This window comes from Oncorhynchus clarkii, chromosome 1, assembly GCF_045791955.1.
Source record: "Oncorhynchus clarkii lewisi isolate Uvic-CL-2024 chromosome 1, UVic_Ocla_1.0, whole genome shotgun sequence".
Taxonomy (NCBI): domain Eukaryota; kingdom Metazoa; phylum Chordata; class Actinopteri; order Salmoniformes; family Salmonidae; genus Oncorhynchus; species Oncorhynchus clarkii.
This window is the reverse complement of record NC_092147.1, coordinates 66135909-66156727: the sequence shown is the minus strand read 5'-3', so window position 1 is coordinate 66156727 and position 20819 is coordinate 66135909. Positions and strand designations below refer to the sequence as shown.

General features: G+C 44.6%; 1 protein-coding gene across 2 annotated transcripts in view; it reads left to right on the top strand.

The window, feature by feature from the left end:
• LOC139410660 (bone morphogenetic protein receptor type-1A-like) overlaps positions 1–20819 on the top strand; it is a 68552-nt gene extending 47733 nt beyond the window's left edge. Inside the window, exons 3-13 of one of the 2 annotated variants that reach the window (XM_071156031.1) lie at positions 3418–3751; positions 15454–15613; positions 16002–16104; positions 16305–16404; positions 16538–16634; positions 16925–17063; positions 17667–17859; positions 18129–18426; positions 18712–18887; positions 19073–19203; positions 19513–20819. In XM_071156031.1, coding sequence (XP_071012132.1) covers positions 3676–3751; positions 15454–15613; positions 16002–16104; positions 16305–16404; positions 16538–16634; positions 16925–17063; positions 17667–17859; positions 18129–18426; positions 18712–18887; positions 19073–19203; positions 19513–19638 — 1599 coding nt within the window. In that variant the 5' untranslated portion in view covers positions 3418–3675 and the 3' untranslated portion in view covers positions 19639–20819. The remainder of the gene's footprint in view (positions 1–3417; positions 3752–15453; positions 15614–16001; positions 16105–16304; positions 16405–16537; positions 16635–16924; positions 17064–17666; positions 17860–18128; positions 18427–18711; positions 18888–19072; positions 19204–19512) is intronic. The other variant, XM_071156042.1, reaches the window with a different exon arrangement.

Genomic DNA, 20819 nt, shown 5'->3' with positions numbered 1-20819 from the left:
ATCACTATCAAACAATTACGCCGATCAGAATTAGATCAGAGGTCAACATTGGAATAATATTCAAATCTATTTTTCATTTAGGCCTTCATAAATCCTAAAGTCTACGTGGTAGGAATAGGCTACACCCTTGTCCAAACGATGCTGACGTGAGGCGCCAGAAAATGTAGCCAAACTTTAATGAGACTTTTAATTACATAGATATAGGCTAAACGCCAGTCATGTTTGACAAATGGAATGAAGGATAATTAACTTCTAAAAGCACTTTTATTGTTCTGCAGCCAAAGGCAGAATCCTAGTTGTTGTTGTTGTTAGATTTCCCCTCTTTCTATGTTTTTCTAATTGAGATTATCATCTCTGTCACATGAAACCACTCGCGGTGCGCTTTTGAGAATGGTGTTTTCCCACTAATTGCATTTTCCTATATACATGCATAGGCCTATAATAGTTTACAGCCATGTGCGCATTGTTTAGCTTATAATATGAAGAAATAAGACGTTATCAACATTTTAAGCTAAACAGTCTGATGTGTAGCTTCAGCCTCATTGCTCTCTGAACTGTCCCAGAGTCTGTTTTGAACCGTATACATTTTCTTTGTCTGAAGGACGACGGGACTCCCTTCATTTTGAACCCTGGTTGGGAATTATTTTATAACGACAATTATTTGGTTGTAATTGTAATGTTGCAATATTTTATAGGGTAGCAATGGTGGCCAACCATCCTCCAGGAGAGCCTTAAAGGGGCAGTGTTGTATTTTGAGACAGGCTTGAATGTGCAAGCCAATAGGCAGGGTGTAGCCTACAGTTTTGTATGATTATCTATGGTATTTTGTAAAGTGGTTCCTTGCATCATACATTGATGTGAACATTTTTTTTTTTTGCGGGGGGAGGACAAGTGACGTGAGTCCTACATGGCAAAAAAAGTTAATGTCCAGCCCTGAAAACTGTCAATCAAATAATCTTGAACTCCCTGCTCGCAGACCACTCTCCTAAGAAATTACTTTTTAAGTTTAAATACTGTGATTTACCAAGACATTTAGTAGAAACAACATCTTATCTTCCGCTATGTATTTTTTTGAACGTAGGAGACTTGATTAGTTGCCGTACTTCTGAGAACACAAACACTTGCATCTTTTATAGCTAGCTACCAAGGGACAGAGAGAGGGGAGGGGCACAATGTAGTCAGGTCGGCCACCAGGCAGACAGTCGGAATCGTGAACTAGGCCTATCCATCGGCAATCAAAAGCTGTTTCTCGAAATGGAATGCCGTATTTCTTGGCTTGCAATGTCTTGCAACTTCAGTAAAGCAGTGCCTATCATCAAGAAATAGTCTAGAATATTCTACACCCAACAGATCGAAGACTGAACACACACGTGCACCATTAGCGAAAAGAGAGCATTTTTTTGTGGGGGGGGGCACAACTGTTTTCCGTTAGTTACTATTTATCCTTAACGTTAAGAAAAGTCACAACTCCTCTCCCAGGGCTGAGATTGTTTGTATTATGTCTGCATTGCAATATTGTTTTGTCATTTGGCTTAAAGTAATGGAGATTGCATATACATTTGATTAGACTACCACTTTGGTAAAGTTCTAACCTTGATTTGTCTAATGTTTGGTCTGCACACCGGTTTATAAAAGAAAGGTCAAATTCTTAGTCATTCAAAGAGATACAAACGGCTAGCTACAGTTGTCGTCCTGACCATCACCCCTTAACACACTTGTTCCCTTTCTCTCGCTCTCTCTTTCCGTTCTCTCCATCCCACCTAATCCCTCACACACACGGTGTGTCCTGCTGCTCTCCCTCTTTAAAGGTGCCTGGTTGGCTGTCTTGTCCCCCAGCCTTGAGGAGGCCTTCTTTGTTCCCTCATTACCCAGTCAGGGATGTGTGAAAAGTGGGGCACAGGTCGGGGCTCTTTGTCCCCCTCGGGCAAATCAAAAGTGACAGACACCGGCCGCTCCGCCACTAATTTGTCGTCCCCCCTCGGAACGGGCACTTCTCAGGGCCGCTAATTGCAGTGAGACGCGCAGGGAACAGACACATCTCGTTATTAACGCTGGACGAGGCCAACACGGGTAATTGCGAAACATCCTTCAACAAATAATTTGGGCATGTTTAGCCATTCAAGAGTAGCGCCAGCCTGACCAGGGTCGTGGGGTCAAGCCGGCAAAGATGGACAACACACACAATAACAGAAGGAGAATTAAAAAGGGGAGAATGAAGTGCAGTTTTGGCTTCTCGAGGGGTTCTCATCCGAGGCTGGTTGTCACCCCACATGTTCGTTAGCTATTAGAGCGACAGAGAGCCCTGGCTTGCCCCATTGGCTTAGTCCCTCTGATCACTAAAGTGTAAGGTTAGAAGTCAGCAGGGTCATATCAGCCTTATATCCTTCTTACCATTTATGCCGCGTTCAAGACAACTTGGAAACCCTGACATTTCTGACTTGGAAACTCGTTGTAGAAAGATGAGCTCAGTTTCCCACTTAAAAAGTATCAGAATCAACCAATAGGAAGCTCTCCGCAAAAACAATTCCCAAGTTTTAACTTGGTTTCCGTGTTGTCTTGAAAGCACCATTAGCCCCAAGCACCTCTTGCATCAGCCATGTAATGCCACATTGGAATCACCTGTTCAAACGACAGAGGAAGTTTTCTGCTTTGTTAAAAGATTGTACAGCAGAGCACCTTTTTCCCCAATACCTATTCCCAACCGATCATAAGTGGCTTTTCTGTCTGCTGTTTTTGGCCGAAGGAGCTGATCTAATCGGTTGGGAAGCCGCTGCTGCGTCATTTTGTTCTGTCAGAGTAACATCCTCTAGTGGAAAATCCATTTGCTAGTTGGGAGGAGTGTTAAGGTGACCGCAAGCTTTCCAACTGAAACAGTTTAGAATAGTTTGTGCATAATACATTTGCAAAAACGTCTAAACCTGTTTTCGCTTTGTCATTATGGGGTATTTTGTGCAGATTGAGGATTTTTATTTATTTCATCAATTTTAGGAAAAGGCTGTGACACATCAAAATGTGGAAAAAGTTAAGGGGCCTTGAATACTTTCCAAATGCACTGGCTGTGGCGTCTCAAAATGGACCAACCGTACTATTGACGCTTTTTTCCTAATTTTCCAGTGAACATTGTTGTTTTTATCCACCACAGTCTGGTATGTTTGCTCCCAATTTGTGCTAAATTGCTCAGCAAATCTGATCACATGCAGCCGAGGGCTTACAAAGACAATAGGGGTTGACTGTCAGTGTCAACCCGCTGGCCTCTCCAAACTTGATCACAACATTGCTGTGCAAGGGCCTGCCACTTTGCAGTGACACATGCAAGGAAAATCCAGGTTGTAAAATGGCGTTAAAGTGTTCTAGAAGCTGTGTTTTATACTGTGCTTCCTCTCTAACAATATTTCCCCTTTCTCTCTAATTTTCCAGGGTTTCCAACCGAGGTAGCCTGTGAGAAGGAAGATTTGTTTTTTGTTTTTGTGCCATCCTACCCATCCTCCCTCACCCACTTGCCTCACCCTCCCCATACATATTCACCCGTACCTCCACTATGCTCCTGCTCTCCCTGAGCTGAACCAGGAAGGGACAGGACAAGGCACACCATCAGAGCCCACAGGGGTGACCACCAGTGACCAACAAGCTCCCACAGAGCGCAGTCCAGCCCACTCAGCAAGTCACTGTGCCAAGATGACAGTGCTTCCCTTTTTCATCGCTGCGGTGGGAGTCTGGATCCTACTGGTGATCAGAGCTGAAGGTATTCAAAGTAAGACTGGCTCCTCTGTTATTGTAGTCCTCTGTTGTTGTCCCACTGCCCCCGCCACCTCTCTTATTACTACGCACAACTGTCTGTGCCTCCCACTCTATTTAGTTGGAAGGATACTCTAATATGCTGTTTTTGATGTAAGGTTATTGGGTAACTGTGTGTTGGGGGAATTGCTCATAAATATTCATAGTTGTACCTGATCTAGGACTGTCCCAGACCCCCAAAAAATTGGTTGACCAAGAGTCGTCTGTTCTTTTGACCAATTGAATCAAATCAACTGTATGCACTGAGCTTGTCTGATGCCTGTTTGATTAAATAATTAAGACGCATAAATGACTAGAGGGAGTCCGACCGCAATTGATTTGATTGTGCCGCCGGGCTCTGACTTACAGCGCCTGACTGTGACTAGCACCCGTTGTCTCCTTCCTCACTGCTGCAGTGACCACCACAGAATGTCCGTGTGTATAGCTCTGTTCCTGAAGCTGCAACATAATTACAGCCATTTCTAACTGAAAAGGTATCTTACAGAAATCTCATTTGTTTAGGAAAAAACATTTCCTCACCCCTTGCTCTCTTGACGTGACACGTATGCGTCGCATGCACGTGACCAATCGGGCCTGACTTATGGCATATCATAATCGCATCAATAAATTGGTTATAACAAACTCTGAACACTGTCACACATGTGAAAGCAAAATAGATGCAGAGGACGTGAAAAACTAGAAACGGGGAATGTGTTTACTGGTTGCTCAGGAGGTAAAGGGGAAGTCAGATGTGTGGAATAAATGTGACTAGTTGTGGAAAATATTGGAGATAAAGGTAAAATAAGGTATGGAGCAAGCGCTGTGTGCATATTATGTGTGCCAAACAGGTGCTGTTAGATTACAATATTTTTCTCACCATTTGGAACAATGTAAACAACACTGAATAAATTATAAGCGTACTAGAGTATTTTATTACATCAAAGACTAGAAAAGTCCTTAATTTGTGAATGCAATTTCTGAAATGGAATGGTTTAGGCCTATTTATTGTTTATGCTAATTTTATTTTAAAACTAAAGCGCTTGATTGCATGTCACGTCATTAATGACTAGTATGCTGTGTCATGACATGAACAAATACATTATTGATACAGTAGCCTATATAAGTATTTAAATTATAGGCCAAAGTAAGTTACGGTACTACGACTAAACTGGTTGCGCTCTAAGGCCTACAGCTCGATGGTGTAGGCAATAAATGTGAGTCCAAGTTCCAAATATCATTTTTTTTGCGCCCCATGGGGAATTTGAACTTAGACCGCAAGTGGTAATAGATGCCAGGAACTCGATGCTTTACAGCTGTAAGCCAACGGTCCAGAGACGTATTTGCTCGCGATGCAGATCTTATTATCAGAGCCTGCCAGTGGACTTCTGGTTAGTATGCTTTAGCTGCGTGCGTGCGCCATCGTGCATACATTTATTTCCTCCCCCTACACCAAACGCGACCACAACACGCAGGTTCAAATATCAAAACAAACTCTGAACCAATTACATTAATTTGGGGACAGGTCGAAAAGCATTGAACCTTTATGGCAATTTAGCTAGTTAGCTTAAACTTGCTGGCTAATTTGTCCTATTTAGCTAGCTTGCTGTTTGCTAGTAAATTTGTCCATGGATATAAACATTGAGTTGTTATTTTACCTGAAATGCACAAGGTCCTCTACTCCGACAATTTATCCACACATAAAACGGTCAACCGAATTGTTTCTAGTCATCTCTCCTCCCAGGCTTTTTCATCTTTGAACTTGTATGGTGATTGGCATCAAAACTTTCATAGTATTACCACAATGACCAGCAACACAGTTCGTCTTTCAATCGCCCACGTGGGTATAACCAATGAGGAGATGGCTTCTATAAACCAATGAGGAGATGGGAGAGGCAGGACTTGCAGCGCGATCTGCGTCAGAAATAGAAAGGACTTCTACTTTAACCCTTGGTGACGCTCGAGAGCAGTGTGGGTGCAATAATTGAATAACATAGATTTCTAAACTTATTTTGAAAAGCTAGCGCACATGACGCGAGCAGTGTAGTCAGGGTATAAGCCTACTAATTACGACATTACTTATCCATTTCGCAAACATTTTGCTACACCCGCAATAACATCTGCTAAACATGTATGTGACGAATAAAATGTTATTTAATCAAATTTGATTGAATGATGATCATAATAACAACAATAAGGAGATTGAGGAAAGAAGTAGAAATAGAATTTGTATGACCATTTTGAAAATTTGAACAAAATTAAATAAATTATTAAAAAAAGAAAGTGTAAAGCATTTATTACTTTATAGCAAAGATTAAAAACAGCTGAATTTGGGAAATTGTTGCATGAGGATTGGTGCTCATGGAATCAGTAGGCTATCAACCAAGCAGCCAACAGAGGCAGGATCTGTCTTATTTCTGTAGATATGCAGTGCCTCCAGAAAGTGTTCAAGACCTTGACTTTTTCCACATTTTGTTACGTTACAGCCTTACCCTAAAATGTATTTAAAAAAACAATATCCTCAGCATTCTACACACTAACTTAAATGACAAAGCGAAATCAGGTTTGCAAATATTTTCAAAGCAGGAATGCCTTATGAGACTCGAGACCAAGAACCAGATGGTCACTCTGACAGAGCTCTAGACTTCCTCTGTGGAGATGGAAGAAACTTCCAGAAGGACAATCGTCTATGCAGCATTCCACCAATCAGGCCTGTATGGTAGAGTGGCCAGACGGAACCCACTCCTCATTAAAAGGCACATGACAGCTCAATTGGAGTTTGCGAAAAGGCCCCTAAAGGACTCTGACCATGAGAAACAAGATTCTCTGATCTGATGAAACTAAGAATAAACTCTTCGGCCTGATTGCCAAACCTCACATCTGGAAGAAACCTGGCACCATTACTATGTTGAAGCATGGTGGTGGCAGCGTCATGCTGTGGCAATGTTTTTCAGCAGCAGGGATGACTAGTCAGAATCGAGAGAAAGATGAGTGGAGTAAAATACAGAGATCCTTGATGAAACCTGCTCCAGAGCGCTCAAGACCTCAGACTGGGGCGAAGGTTCACCTTCCAACAGGACAACGACCTTAAGCACACAGCCAAGACAATGCAGGAGTGGCTTCGGGATAAGTCTGAATGTCCTTGAGTGGCCCAGCCAGAGCCTGGACTTGAACCCAATCAAACATCTCTGGAGAGACCTGAAAATAGATGTGCAGCAATGCTCCCCATCCAACCTGACAGAGCTTGAGAGGCTCTGCAGAGAAGAATGGGAGAAGCTCCCCAAATACAGGTGTGCCATCTTACCCAAAAAGATTTGATGCTGTAATCGCTGCCAAAGGTGCTTCAACAAAGTACTGAGTAAAGGGTCTCAATACTTATGTATATGTAATTTCAGTATTTTAATAAATTAGCAAACATTTCTAAACTTTTTTTGCTTTGTAATTATGTGGTATTGTGTGTAAAATTGAGGGGGGAAAACAGTTTAATCCATTTTAGAATAAGGCTGTAACGTAGCAATGTGGGAAAAGTCAAGGGGTCTGAATACTTTCCTAATGCAATGTGTATATATGGAGGATTTTATAAAATTTTAAGTTAGTCTATTGATTATAGACCTAATTAAGTTGGTTTCCTCTCGCCTCACTTTTCTTTTTGTCTCCTATCTCCGCTGCTGCCCCCGCTGCATTGTTCTCAACACCAAGATGCTGGTTAACTTTGCTATTATGCACAAAGCAACATGGCCTAGTAAAAGGCATCAATTCAACAGCGCAATAATGTGTTTCAGAACCGCGGACAGCGACCACTATCCAACTCAGGAGAAAGAGTCTTTGTTATAAAATAATCATATTTTTATTAGTGTTGGACTGTTGTTCATACATAATATAAACATATGCAATTTCAGTAGCACATGTCTTCAAGTGATGGACTGTGCCATTCGAACGTCCTCCACAATGGATCAGTCCACTCACAGGCGTCAATCAGACAGGTGTCTTGTACACCATTAATTTATTTCTATATATTTTTTTGCTACTGCTTGACTAAAGAAATCTCGGACGATCAACAGCCTATCAACCAAACAATCAACCAGTCGACTAAATGTGGTCAGCGCTAACATGATACCAACACTTTCTCAATAAAGCATACTAACCAGAAGTCCACTGGCAGGCTCTGATAATAAGATGATCTTCATCGCGGGCAAATACCTCTCTGGACCGTTGGCTTACAGCTGTAAGGCATCGAGTTCCTGACATCTATTACCACTTGCGGTCTAAGTTCGAATTCCCCATGGGGCGCAAAAAAAATTATATTTGGAACGTGGACTCACATTTATTGCGATATTGTTTTGGGGAGAAACATGCTATCATCACCTTGAAAATGAAGATGAAGGGCTCAAATCAATCCAACCCGCATTGCAGTATTTACACTAGCTCTTTTTCCAATTGTCAAATTAATTTGCAGATTGGTCTTGGGTGCTTTATAAAAACCTACAACTACTACCAGGGCAACCCCTCTGAGGTATGCTTACGTTTCAGAATTAGAGGTGTGTGGGCACGTGACGAATATTGTAAATACAGGATTTGAAATATTTACTTTCAATTTGATCTCCGTTACGAAGGGGGACACCAAGACAAAATAATATGTTTTGAAACACCCCATCTATTGCATATGGAGGAGGGGCATGATAAATGTTGTTCAACTAAATTAGCATAAATACTTATTTCTGCTTTTGTTTAATCAAGGCCCTTATGTGACCCACAGTCCCCCATCCCCCACTATGGAGAGATCAGTATTTTAAGCCATTGTAATGGCCGTGATGGAATTCATTAGCTGGTGATGCAATGCCTTTTGAAATGCATGACCTAAGTAAGCTACCTAGTTAAATAATAGTAATAAAACCTCCATGTGGTCCTAACAGGATAATATGGCAATGACATTGAACTTTTGCATATATGCTAATTAGGGGACCAAGCACCATAGGTACAACTCAGTCCTTTCTCTCAATATCAAGGTTACCGTGATGTGCAGAAACACCCATTTCCCACTTGGGAAATGCCCTGTTATCAATGAGATTAGACCATGTTGAATATCATGTGATGTTCCGATGATATTGCCTCATTTTGCCTTGTGTCGTGAGAGATCATGCTATGTGAGTGAACGATGTATGGAAGAGACACTGAATACGCTCTGATCACAGCACAATTTAGTCACCAAGATCGTTTTCTTCTATGTACCGGGCACACGCAGGCCTCAAGTATAACGCTGGTTTTACCTGGACATGTTTGATGCCGGGAGGATATGGATCTTAATGTGCTGGGGCCTCATAAAAGGGCCTCCCTCTAGCTGCTCCTACTGTTGCTCTCATACTGCCTGCCCGGCGGGGCCTCCACAGTGAACCAACCAGCAGCCATAAAGCCAACCAGGGCCATAAAGACAGCGCTCTCAGGCTCGTAAAAGGTCACCTTTAACCAGCCAATGAGATGTGAAGGCAAATATCAGGATCTGATTACTCTAAAAGCAGAGCTTTTTAGCACTCCTTCACACACACCCACACGCAGGCTGATAAGAGGAAGGCAAGGCCGGTCCAAGTCTTAGGGATGATTAAATCAGAGCGTCGCTCTCTGAGACTGGTTGGGACCCTGTTTTGTTATCAAAGAGCCCATGCTATTGTTTTGATTAGTCTCCGTTAACTCTGGGTCTCCCATGTCTACCTTGTACCAGGCATACTGTACAGTGAAACAGTGCCTCTGTACCCAGGCAGGGCCAGGTTAGCCTCTCTCCTTCCTTCCCGCCAGCAGCTCAGTCATTGATGCCCCCCCCCTCTCACTACAGGAAGCTGTTGAAGTGATTGTTGGCACTCTGGGTTCCTTTTTTCACGTGAACCATTTCCTCTATAATACTGTCAGTCGTTACAGGGCAAAAAATACTCCAAACATTCATTGTTCTCCGGAAATAATTCAATCCCACGAGAGAGGTTTTTCTCTCGCTTTTTTTTTTGTGCTTTTTTTCTCCCCCGCTGCGCTTGCTGATTAGTAAGGGAGTGTGGGGCCTGGGCCTGGCATATGCCAAGCGTTATGGGGAGAGGGGGCAGGGACAGAGGTGCCCGCTGGGCAAGAGGCTGCCAGAGTGGCTGTATAAGGGGCCTGCTGTGATAGCTCATGAATGCTCTTTTCACACTCACTTTTTTTGCTCCTGAAGTGTCAACAAACCAATTAGAATTCCACTTTTGTCTCACCAAGGGGAAAAGGCGCATGTTTTTATAGGTCTAGTTTTTTTAATTTGCTGTTGTTTTCCATGTGTGAGGAGTTTTAATTAGCGTGAGGCTGTAGCAGCTTGTTAAATACCTATTTCAAGGTATTTAACTGTTGCCAGGTAACCGAGGTTGTTGAATGAACTTCTCAGGAAATTCTCCAATAACATTCAAAGAACACACACTGGGTTTTTTTCTCTTTTTGTCCTACATCTTGGGCAAAAGCCTTGTAGTGAATCACTGACTAAGATGAACAGAATGTATTGGATTTGTGCTGTGGTGAAGAGGTTCCAGTAACACTACCTGCGAGGAGGAGATTTGGTAACAGCCGCTGTCACTTTTCTATTGTCATCACAAACCGGAGGAACAACGCAAGAAGTATAAATATCTTCTCTGTATCCTGTCCTTTGCCACTGGGAAAGTGGTGATGGAGCTGAAAGGGGGAGCCATCGAAGTCTCTGGGTTCACTTGTAAGGCTTACAGTGGGGGTCCGAAATGATTGACACCCTTGATAAAGATGAGCAAAAATAATTTTTAATATTGAACAATATTGTATGCTCCAAAAAGTGGAAAATGTATATTATTTTATATGAATATAATTGCTCAGAGAAATAGATTTTTTTCTAACAAGTACTACTTTTCCCCCCCTCAAAGGTAGGAGTAAAAACGATAGACACCCCTGTTTTCAATACCTTTCAATACATCACCAACGAGCACTATTTTCATTTCATCCAAAAAAAATGTAAACGCCTGGAGTTTGCTAAATGTCTTTGGATTGGAACCGGCACTTTGGTCAGATGACATGAAAATAGAGGTCTTTGACCACACACACCAGTGTTGGGTTTGGTGTTGAAATGAGAACGCATAAGCAGAAAATAACCCCACACCTACTGTAAAATATGGTGGTGGCTCTTTGATGGTTTGGGGCTATTTCTTTTCCACTGGTCCTGGGGCCATTAAGGTCCATAAAGGCATAATGAACTTTACCCACTACCAGGACATTTTTAGCCAAAAACCTGGTTGCCATTACCAGGAGGCTGAAACTTGGCCACAGGTGGATCTCCTAGCAAGACATTAACCTCAGGCACACATCAAATCCACAAAGAAATTGTTAATTGGGCACAAAATCTAAATTTTGCAATGGCCATCTGTCTCCAGACAAAACCCATTGAAAACCTGTTTGAATTGAAGTGGGCAGTCCATAGACGCAGACATGCTTTTTATTTATCTATTTAACCCTTATTTATCGAGGCAAGTCAGTTAAGAGCAAATTCTTATTTACAATGACTGCCTACATATCAAGGATCTGGAAATATTCTGTATGGAGGAATGGTCTAAGATCCCTCCCAATGGGTTCTCCAACTCAGAAAACATTTTAGAAAAAGGCTCTGCTGTTATTGTCATTGAAAACAGGGGTGCCAAACACGTGGACCCCCTACCTTTTTTTGAGAATGTTTTACAACTTGTTAAACAAATCTTTCTCTGAGCAATTGTATTAGTATAAATGATTTTGTTGAGAATACAATATAGCTCAGTATTTGTTATTATTTATTGAATGCAGTCATTTTTGCTCATCTATATACTTGTCAGCTAATACCTCCAAACTTCTCATTTACGTGCCGACTCACCCACTTCAAGAGTTGTAATTTCAGGTAGCTTTCTTTTTTCTTTTTTTTTGTCCAGATCCCCCCCCCCCCCCCCCCAAGGTCAGAGAGGAAGGTTGATTGTCTCTGGGGTTTGTTGCTGTGAACTGATCTCTCTTTCTTCTCTCTCTCTCTCTCTCTCTCTCTCTCTACCTTGCTCTCTCATTTTCACACACACACACTCTTACTCAATTTCGCCTGAGATTTTAGGAGAGGGCAGGTTTCAGTGACTGTGTTTGTATGCAGATATACGACTCTCCTCACCTCCACAGTGTGTCCTGTTAGAAGAACAACCAGTTCAGAACACTGTTTATCTCATGTCGCTGCACTCTTATGGCTGGCTCTGACAAGCACATGCTCTGCTGCTGGCCCTTTAAGAGCACTGCATTCCATTGCCAGTAGATGGGTTGGCTCGTTAGCATTGGAGTGTGCTGGCCCTTTAAGAGTGCAACATGTGGCTGACTGGGGATGGAGAGGCTCATTACTGGGGGTGCTCTGCCAGACCTCAGACTCCGCCGTGACTGGCGGCAGAATTAAGCACACATGTGGAGGCAGAGAGAGCACCAGCAGCCATTTCCAGCCCCACTGACAGCCACTGCTCTCCATCAATCACGGCCCCCAGCCAATCACAGGCCTCCTAGTAGAGGTGAAGAGAGGTACTCTGTGTCTTCACTAGCGAGACCCAGCCAAATAGAAACAAAAAGGGCCTTGAGGCTCTTTGTGGGTTTGATGGTGAACTTTAAGTCTTGTATTGTCAACATGGCTTTCTCTGTAGACTCCAGTGGGAGAGAGTCCTCAGAAGTCCTCGACGCTCCCAGTCACTACAGTAAAAACGTGTCCCGAGTTTTATGTGCTTACTCAGGGACTATAAAGAGGCTTTCATCACCTCATCAAAGCATCCTGGAGCCTCCTGAATCCCTTTCCCCATCCCTCAAACATGACTCAAGCCAGTCGAGACCGAGCACAGCTCCCAGAGGGAGAGCGAAGGAGCGGAGAGAGAAGGAGTGTGGGAGGGAGAAAGAGAGCCATCTACCCTCAGCTCTCTGGTTTCTATTTGGGGCTTGGCCCGTTTGATCTGGTTCCAGTCTGCTGTGTGTTTATAAGTTTCCACACTGCCTCCCAACACTGCTCTGTGCCAATCTGACTTCGCCAGGGGACAGCCCAGCTCAAACTGGGCCCTGGGCCATGCCACCACTTAAGTATAGTTTATTAGTGCAACAATTTCAGATATTATTTTGATTAAATCTCCTGTGTGTAATATCAACGGCAAGAGGTCTAGACTATCTGCCTCCTTTTAGGAGCTTTATTTCTTTGGATGCGTGTGTGTGTGTGTGTGTGTGTGACGCATGCAGAGTAAAGAGACTGAGTTTACCCCCCCCCCCCCCCCCCCCCCCAGGAGGATGTTGGTCTGAGTGTTTGGTTGGAACTCTGGAGTCCTGTAATCGGTGTGTTCTTTTCCTCTTCACTGGTAGAAGGCGGACATCAAAAGCCCCGGGTTTCACAGCTTCTGAGACCAGCTCTGCTATCTCACTCGAGAACTGCTCGGGACTCTTTTTTCTTTCAGGGTGTTGCCGTCAGTTCCGCCACCGATAACTCCTGCCACCCTTGTTTGTACAACAGATTAGGGTTTGTTCTATGCCCCGAGGACCCCAGCTCAAGCATACGGCTATGATCTCACAACCCCCTGCCACAGTGATTTCTCTCTGCTCTGGTGATATGACCTTAGTGTTGACCACATTGAGGATTGTAGTGAGTCACTTGCCTGCTTGTCTTAAAATATTACTGAAGAGTTCTGGTCTGCTTTGCTTTAGTTGTTATACAGAGGCCTAACAGTTGCTTTTAATTTTATACAGTTATGTTTTTACATAATAGCTTTTGATTCTAAAGGATCCCAAAACTAAGTTAAGACTGGCACACTTTTGTCTGCCACCCTGTGGGGTTCCATCATTTTGGCTGAAGTACAACACTAAAAGTGAAGCGTTCGTAGAAGTAGTAGTCCTGGTTGACTGTTAGGCTGTCTGACGTCAGTAAGCCGGTGAGTCTGTAAGTACATGATCAGCGTACAAATGAACTGTAAAAAAGGAGCCGAAGCCCAACAGGAGCTCCTTTATCTCTCGGGCTCTCCTTTTAAATGGTCATTTACCAGTAAAATTACTCTGAGAATGCAGCCTGAATCTAGAGCCACCAGGGCTGTAAAAGGAACGAGAAAAGTTGAGGAAAACAAGAACAGCAACCCTGAAGCCAGTAATGGGGTCTCGGGAAGGAATGCGGAGCTGGAGACAAGCAGCCGGGAGAGGGAAGAGGGGAAAAAAGGGTGCCGTTCTGCTGCCGAGACGTTTCAAAGTGTAGGTTTGCAGGTGATTGGCTCTCTGCAGACATGTCTGAACTGGAGCAGGCTCGAGTCGCGTCATGCTCCAGAGGAAGTGCCGAAGCCGCGCCGAGCGCTGCACACAGACATCACTTTGTGCTTTATGCTCACGACTCACAGGAGCCCCACAGCCCAGGTCCACTCTCCTGGGGGGGGGGCAGCAGACTGAGAGGGGGAGGGGAAGAGAAAGGAGGGGCTCGGACGAGGTATAAGTCAAGAAGAGAAGGATATGGAACAAGGAGGACAATGGAGGAACAACAGACAGGAGAAGCAAAAAGATTGTACAAAAAGAAGCGGGCAAGAGGAGGACTGATAAGGAAAGTGGGTCAGGGCATTGCAAGGGGAGAGGAAAAGAGATCAGGAGAAAGGGCATGAGAAGAGTTGGAGGGAGTACCAGACACTAATGTGAGGATAGGAGTAGTCACACAGTGAGCTCATACTCAACATTTTAATGCAGCATTAGGGACTTAACGTATATTAGTGTGCCTCTGTAAAATGTCCTCTTCCTGGCTTTGTATCCATGGTGCCATGTATCTAGTCTTAATGGCTCTGACTGGCTCCTTAAGATGTCAGTAGATTTGTTGCCAAGGCCCCTTTTTTAGGTGCGGTTAATACGGAGTCCTGGCAGTGCGCTCGGCTAGTTTAACCAGCGTACACTGATTTTAGCAGTGAACATTTGCTGTGTACTAAACCTTGCCATTATAAAGAACCACAACATAATGGCCTGCATGAATATTAGTTTTTTCTCCGTTAAAACCATGCCGTTGTTTTCAATTTCATATGTAACTGCAATCAGATTGACAACAGTGATAATGTAGCGAACAACAGATGTTGGCTTGGCCCGCCAGTATTCTGCTCTGCTTACGCTCATGCATGTGATGGCTCTAACTGGACACTAGCACAGAGTATAAATAGCCCTCTGGCCATATATGGATCAGACTTATCACATGGGGGGGGGGGGCAGCAGCAGATAAATCAAACCCACCATAGGACAGTTGTGTTTACTATGAATATATAGCCTAGTATTTGACTACTCTAACTCTTCAAACAAGATGTTGTGTTAGGCGGGGGAATGAAAATGTTACACAATGTGTTTATGTTCTGTATTTCTGGCAACAGTGACGTGTGCAGTGAAAACCTGTGTTTTTGCGACGGCAGACAGTGTCTCCCAGATGGAGGGAAAAAAGGATGGATTGTGACATTTTCACTGTCATTATAAAACGAAACCACCCCCCCCCCCCCCCCTCTCTCTCTCTCTCTCTCTCTCTCTCTCTCTCTCTCTCTCTCTCTCTCTCTCTCTCTCTCTCTCTCTCTCTCTCTCTCTCTCTCCCCCCCCCCCTCTCTCTCTCTCTCTCTCTCTCTCTCTCTCTCTCTCTCTCTCTCTCTCTCTCTCTCTCTCTCTCTTTCTCTCCCTCCGTCCATCCAGCTGGTCAGAATCCAGACCACATGCTCCACGGCACCGGGCACAAGCATGAGTCCAGGAAGCCCGGGGACGACACCACGGTGGCCCCAGAGGACGCCGCCCGCTTTCTGAGCTGCTACTGCTCGGGTTACTGTCCAGAGGACCACAAAAATAACACCTGCGAGTGAGTAACCAACCAAGGCCAAATTCTTAATTGATATGTTTGTTCCAACTCTGACTTTTGGGTCTGTGATGAATGTCAACTCTGACTTAACTCCTCGATCTCGGCGTCATTGCCTTTTGGTACACCAGAAGTACATTCATATCCAATGGAACGATTTGTTTGCCTCGCTGCGTTGCAGTGCGTTCGGTGTGGTGCGTATGTTGGATTTATCGAACGTATGCATCAAACTGTTTGCGTAGACGACTTGACAGAAATGGTAGCAGAAGGTGAATGTTGAACTTTTGTTGCACACCCATCCAGATGATGCTGTGTACCATTTTGTGCAATGATCGAGGCGTAAGTGTGTTTGGGAACTGTACTCATTGAATTCTCTATTTTTTTATTGCAGGACGAATGGCCAATGTTTTGCCATCATAGAGGAGGATGAGAACGGAGAAGCTATTCTGACCTCTGGCTGCATGAAGTATGAAGGCTCACATTTTCAATGCAAGGTAAGCGTGTGTCGTGGTCTGTATGGAAGGGGGCAGGACCGTGACACAGGGGTGTCAATTATATGTTGTAACATGTTCTAGTATAGTTATTATACGTGTGTATAGCTATTATTCATATTTGAGTTATTGTTTGAATAACCCCTGTTGAATTGAGTGCCACAACAACAACAAAAAACATGGTTTCATTGAATTATTTTCAGGATTCGCCCAGGGCTCAGACCAGGCGAACGATCGAATGCTGCGGGACGGACTTCTGTAATCGGGACCTGCAGCCCACATTACCTCCCCCAATGGACACTGGTGAGGCTTAGGGCCAACTATGTTACTCTACTGCTGGTGTTCCTCTGTATAGTGGCCCCAGAAGAGTATTCTTGTGCTGGTATGTCAGGGTCTGATACTCAATTTCGTGACTCAGACTCGTGGTGTTTTGCAGGTTCCTACTTTGGCAGTGCCCACTGGCTGGCGTTCCTTATATCAATGACCGTATGCTGCTGCACTCTCATCTGCATCACAGTAGTCTGTTACTACAGGTAGGACTACTCCAGAGAAAAGCTGACACAAAGCGAGATTCCAACTTTATTTCCATATGTATATGGGAATTCAGTCCTGGTTAACTTAACTTGTGGGAGAATATTAGTCAGTCACATGTTGGTGTCAGTTAGCATTTCTATGAATACTTTCAATGGGTTTGTGACTAAGTTGGACTGTTTTCGACTGTTTGGGGACAAAGGCAGATTGTTGCTACAGTACCGCGCTTGACATTCATCTATTGTAGCTTTAGCATGTGTGCCCTGTACTGATCTGTATGTGTTCCTGTCAGGTACAAGTGGCAGACGGAGCGGCAGCAGTACCACCGGGACCTGGAGCAGGACGAGGCCTTCATCCCTGTGGGAGAGTCTCTCAAAGACCTCATCAACCAGTGCCAGTCTTCTGGCAGTGGCTCTGGGCTCCCCCTGCTGGTAAGGACCCCTCACTGCACAGGGAGGGGCTTTGGAGCATGTGACCTGGGTGAAAAGCCTTTAGCTATGGTTACATAATAGGTGACTCAAAACGTGACTTCTGCTTTCCAGGAAAGAGTAACAGCGGTTATGTGTGTGTCTTTGTCCATAGGGAGGTTATATTAGGTTAAGTGAATTTGTAAATTATAAACTGGATGGTTCGGGCCCTGAATGCTGATTGGCTGACAGTCGTATACCACTGCTATGACAGAACATATTTTTACTGCTCTCATTACATTGGTAAGCAGTTTATAATAGCAATAAGGCACCTCTGTGGGTTTGTGGTATATGGCCAGTATACCACGGCTAAGAGCTGTATCCAGACACTCCGCGTTGCGTCGTGCTAACAACCGCTCTTAGCCGTAGTATATTGGCCATATACCCTCGGGCCTTATTGCTTAAGTATAACATCATGGGCCTTACGAAGCAAAACGTGCATATCTGGCTTGCAACAGCGAATACCGAATTAACAAATGGTGAAGGTTGTAGTAGGTATGATCTGTGGTAAGCTACTGTTGATCTGATATGAATGCTCAGTGCCTCTCTCCCTGATGTGTCTTGTAGGTGCAGCGCACCATTGCCAAGCAGATCCAGATGGTGCGTCAGATCGGCAAGGGGCGCTACGGCGAGGTGTGGCTGGGCCGCTGGCGGGGAGAGAAGGTGGCCGTCAAGGTGTTCTTCACCCGGGAGGAGGCCAGCTGGTTCAGAGAGACCGAGATCTACCAGACAGTCCTCATGAGGCACGAGAACATACTGGGTAAGTGCCGTTCCTACCACTCGCATGTAGCAAAGACGACAGCTATCTCTGCCTCCATCTAAGCCATATACTGCCGTTTTCTTTCTAAATTTATCTAAATTAGTCTCAACGTAAGTGTAATGTAGAGAGCCTTGATTGACTGTGATGTGATCTTAGGTCTACATTTGCCCTTGTACATACATGGCTGAGGTCAACAGTCATGTATCAGGGCAAGGCCTACATCTCACTGCAGCACTAAACACCCCTCACCTCTCTTCTCACGTCTGCAGGTTTCATAGCGGCAGACATCAAGGGTACCGGGGCCTTCACCCAGCTCTTCCTCATCACAGACTACCACGAGAACGGCTCCCTGTATGACTACCTGAGGTTCACCACGCTGGACACCCAGAGCCTGCTGCGACTGGCCTACTCCGCCGCCTGCGGCCTGTGTCACCTCCACACGGAGATCTACGGCACCCAGGGCAAGCCGGCCATCGCCCACCGAGACCTGAAGAGCAAGAACATCCTGATGAAGAAGAATGGCACCTGCTGCATCGCTGACCTGGGACTGGCCGTCAAGTTCAACAGGTAGGATGCTGCTCAGCAATGGAGATTTTAATCAAGGTTTTATTTATTAACCACCAAAATAAAGAAAACTGACAAATCGGTAGGGGGAGTAGCTGAGCTTGTCCAATGAGTAGCAATCATTTTGTGTTATAAAACGCTTTTGCTACGGTGTGCCCTAACCCTACGGTGTACACAACCCATGTTTTCACATATGGCCGTTCCTCTGAAGAGTTCTGAACTGTTGTTTCTGGAGCGCCATTGACCATTTCCCTGTAGATTATTCTGAATTCCCGTTCTTGTCCTCAGTGATACCAACGAGGTAGACGTCCCTCTGAGTACACGGGTGGGGACCCGGAGGTACATGGCCCCAGAGGTGCTGGCCGAGACCCTGAACAAGAACCACTTCCAGGCCTACATCATGGCTGATATATATAGCTACGGCCTCGTCATCTGGGAGATGGCCCGCCGCTGTATAACAGGAGGTACGGACACACACAGACGCTTACACACACACACACATTATAGTTCTGAATCTACAGGCATACCGGTATTTGTGTACACGTGAGGCGTAAGATTTCAACTGGTTATGAAAAGCACTACACACGGTATTGTTGAACCAGTGTTCTGTCGCACACCGTAATCTCTCTCTCTCTCTCATCTCTCTCAGGTATAGTGGAGGATCATCAGCTGCCATACTATGAGATGGTGCCGTCAGACCCGTCCTTCGAGGACATGCTGGAGGTGGTGTGTGTGAAAGGGCTGCGGCCCACCGTGTCCAACAGGTGGAACGGTGACGAGGTGAGTCTGAGAGTGGAGCTAGCCACGAATGTCAACACCTGCGTCACTGCGGGGACATGATTTATCAGGGGAATATTGTTTTGATTGCACGCAACCTTCAGAAAGAAAGTGAAGAGCGTATACTTGGCATTTACACAAAGGCGATTATCCAAATGTAGCAGTGTTTTAGAGAATGCATTTGTCTTTATTAGCGTAAGTAGTGCTTTTTCAGAGTGGTATATATGCAAGCTTAGCAGCACTTTAAAAACAATGCATAAGCAGAAGGAAAAACAACTCCTACAATGGTGTGTGTGTGTGTGTTTTCTCCAGTGTCTGAGAACCATGCTGAAGCTGATGTCTGAGTGCTGGGCCCACAACCCCGCCTCACGCCTCACCATCTTACGAGTCAAGAAGACCCTGGCCAAAATGGTGGAATCACAGGACATCAAAATGTGATATTTTACCCCTACGTACTCAACACAGCCCGATCGAGAGCCCGAACTCCCCAGTATGTCCCAATGTCATGATGCAGAATATGTCACCTCTGTTCAGGAGGCGGGGGAGGAGAAACAGTGGATGGGGGAGGGGGGACCCTGCCACAGGGCCTTGGACATTGAGCCTCAACCCTCATGAATCTCTATAACCACAATGGACAGACGCTGCTGCAGAGGTGTTTTTTGACTAAAGAAAACTGTATAGGTTCACTCTCCCGCCTATTCCCTCCCTGACCAGAGGAGTTCTGGGTTGTAGGAAGCAACGTACTGCGATTTGACGCTTTCTGTGAAAGCCAAAACAGGACATGGTGTGAGGAGGGGGAAGGACATGTGTCTGCTCACATGTTGATGGACAAAGTCATATTATGTAGGAACTTTAGAGCCACACTTCAAACCAAGACACTGCCCTCGCAATCGTCACCTCCCGCCAATCATGTTCAATTTTTGCCTGTAAATGTTTTATGCTAATTTTTTCCCCCTCTTCAGGACAGTCTTCTCCTGCCATATGGAAATATAACTCTTGACTCTTAAGTAGAGTAATTATGAAATAAGGTACTATAATTATATGAATTTAAATGTAAATGTATATTGGATCGATAGATGCTGTGCCTACAAAAAAGAACCATACTGCAATGGTATACACGTCCAGTGGGCTTCAAATGCGACCTGCTTCAAGAGCTACGAGCAATCCAGACAACCAAGGACATTGTAAGAGGGGATACTCGACTTGCCTTAAATCAACAACTCACTGTGCTTCCTATAACAAAGTTCAACTCAGTAACTTCTCCTGTCACATTTGACATGAAAAGGACAACTGGGGAGAAAGATATTTGCTGCATAATTCTATTCAGAAGGAAATGTGTAAATAGGAAGTCAATCTGTGTCCCGTCCTGTCGCTATGCTTACCCCTTCTTCGTATTTGTTCCTTTGTGTATATACGGTATGTCTTCTGGGAGGAATGTCCAGAACACTAAACATTGAGTCTTCTTCATAGATATTATAAGCTGAATTTCCCTCCAGCTCTTCTCTATTGCTTTTAATTCCATGTTGAGTTATAGATATTCTATGAGTGGCCAACTTTCATATTGCCAAACATCATGTGAGCTCGGCCATTGGACTGCAGTAATGAAGAAGTCCACATTA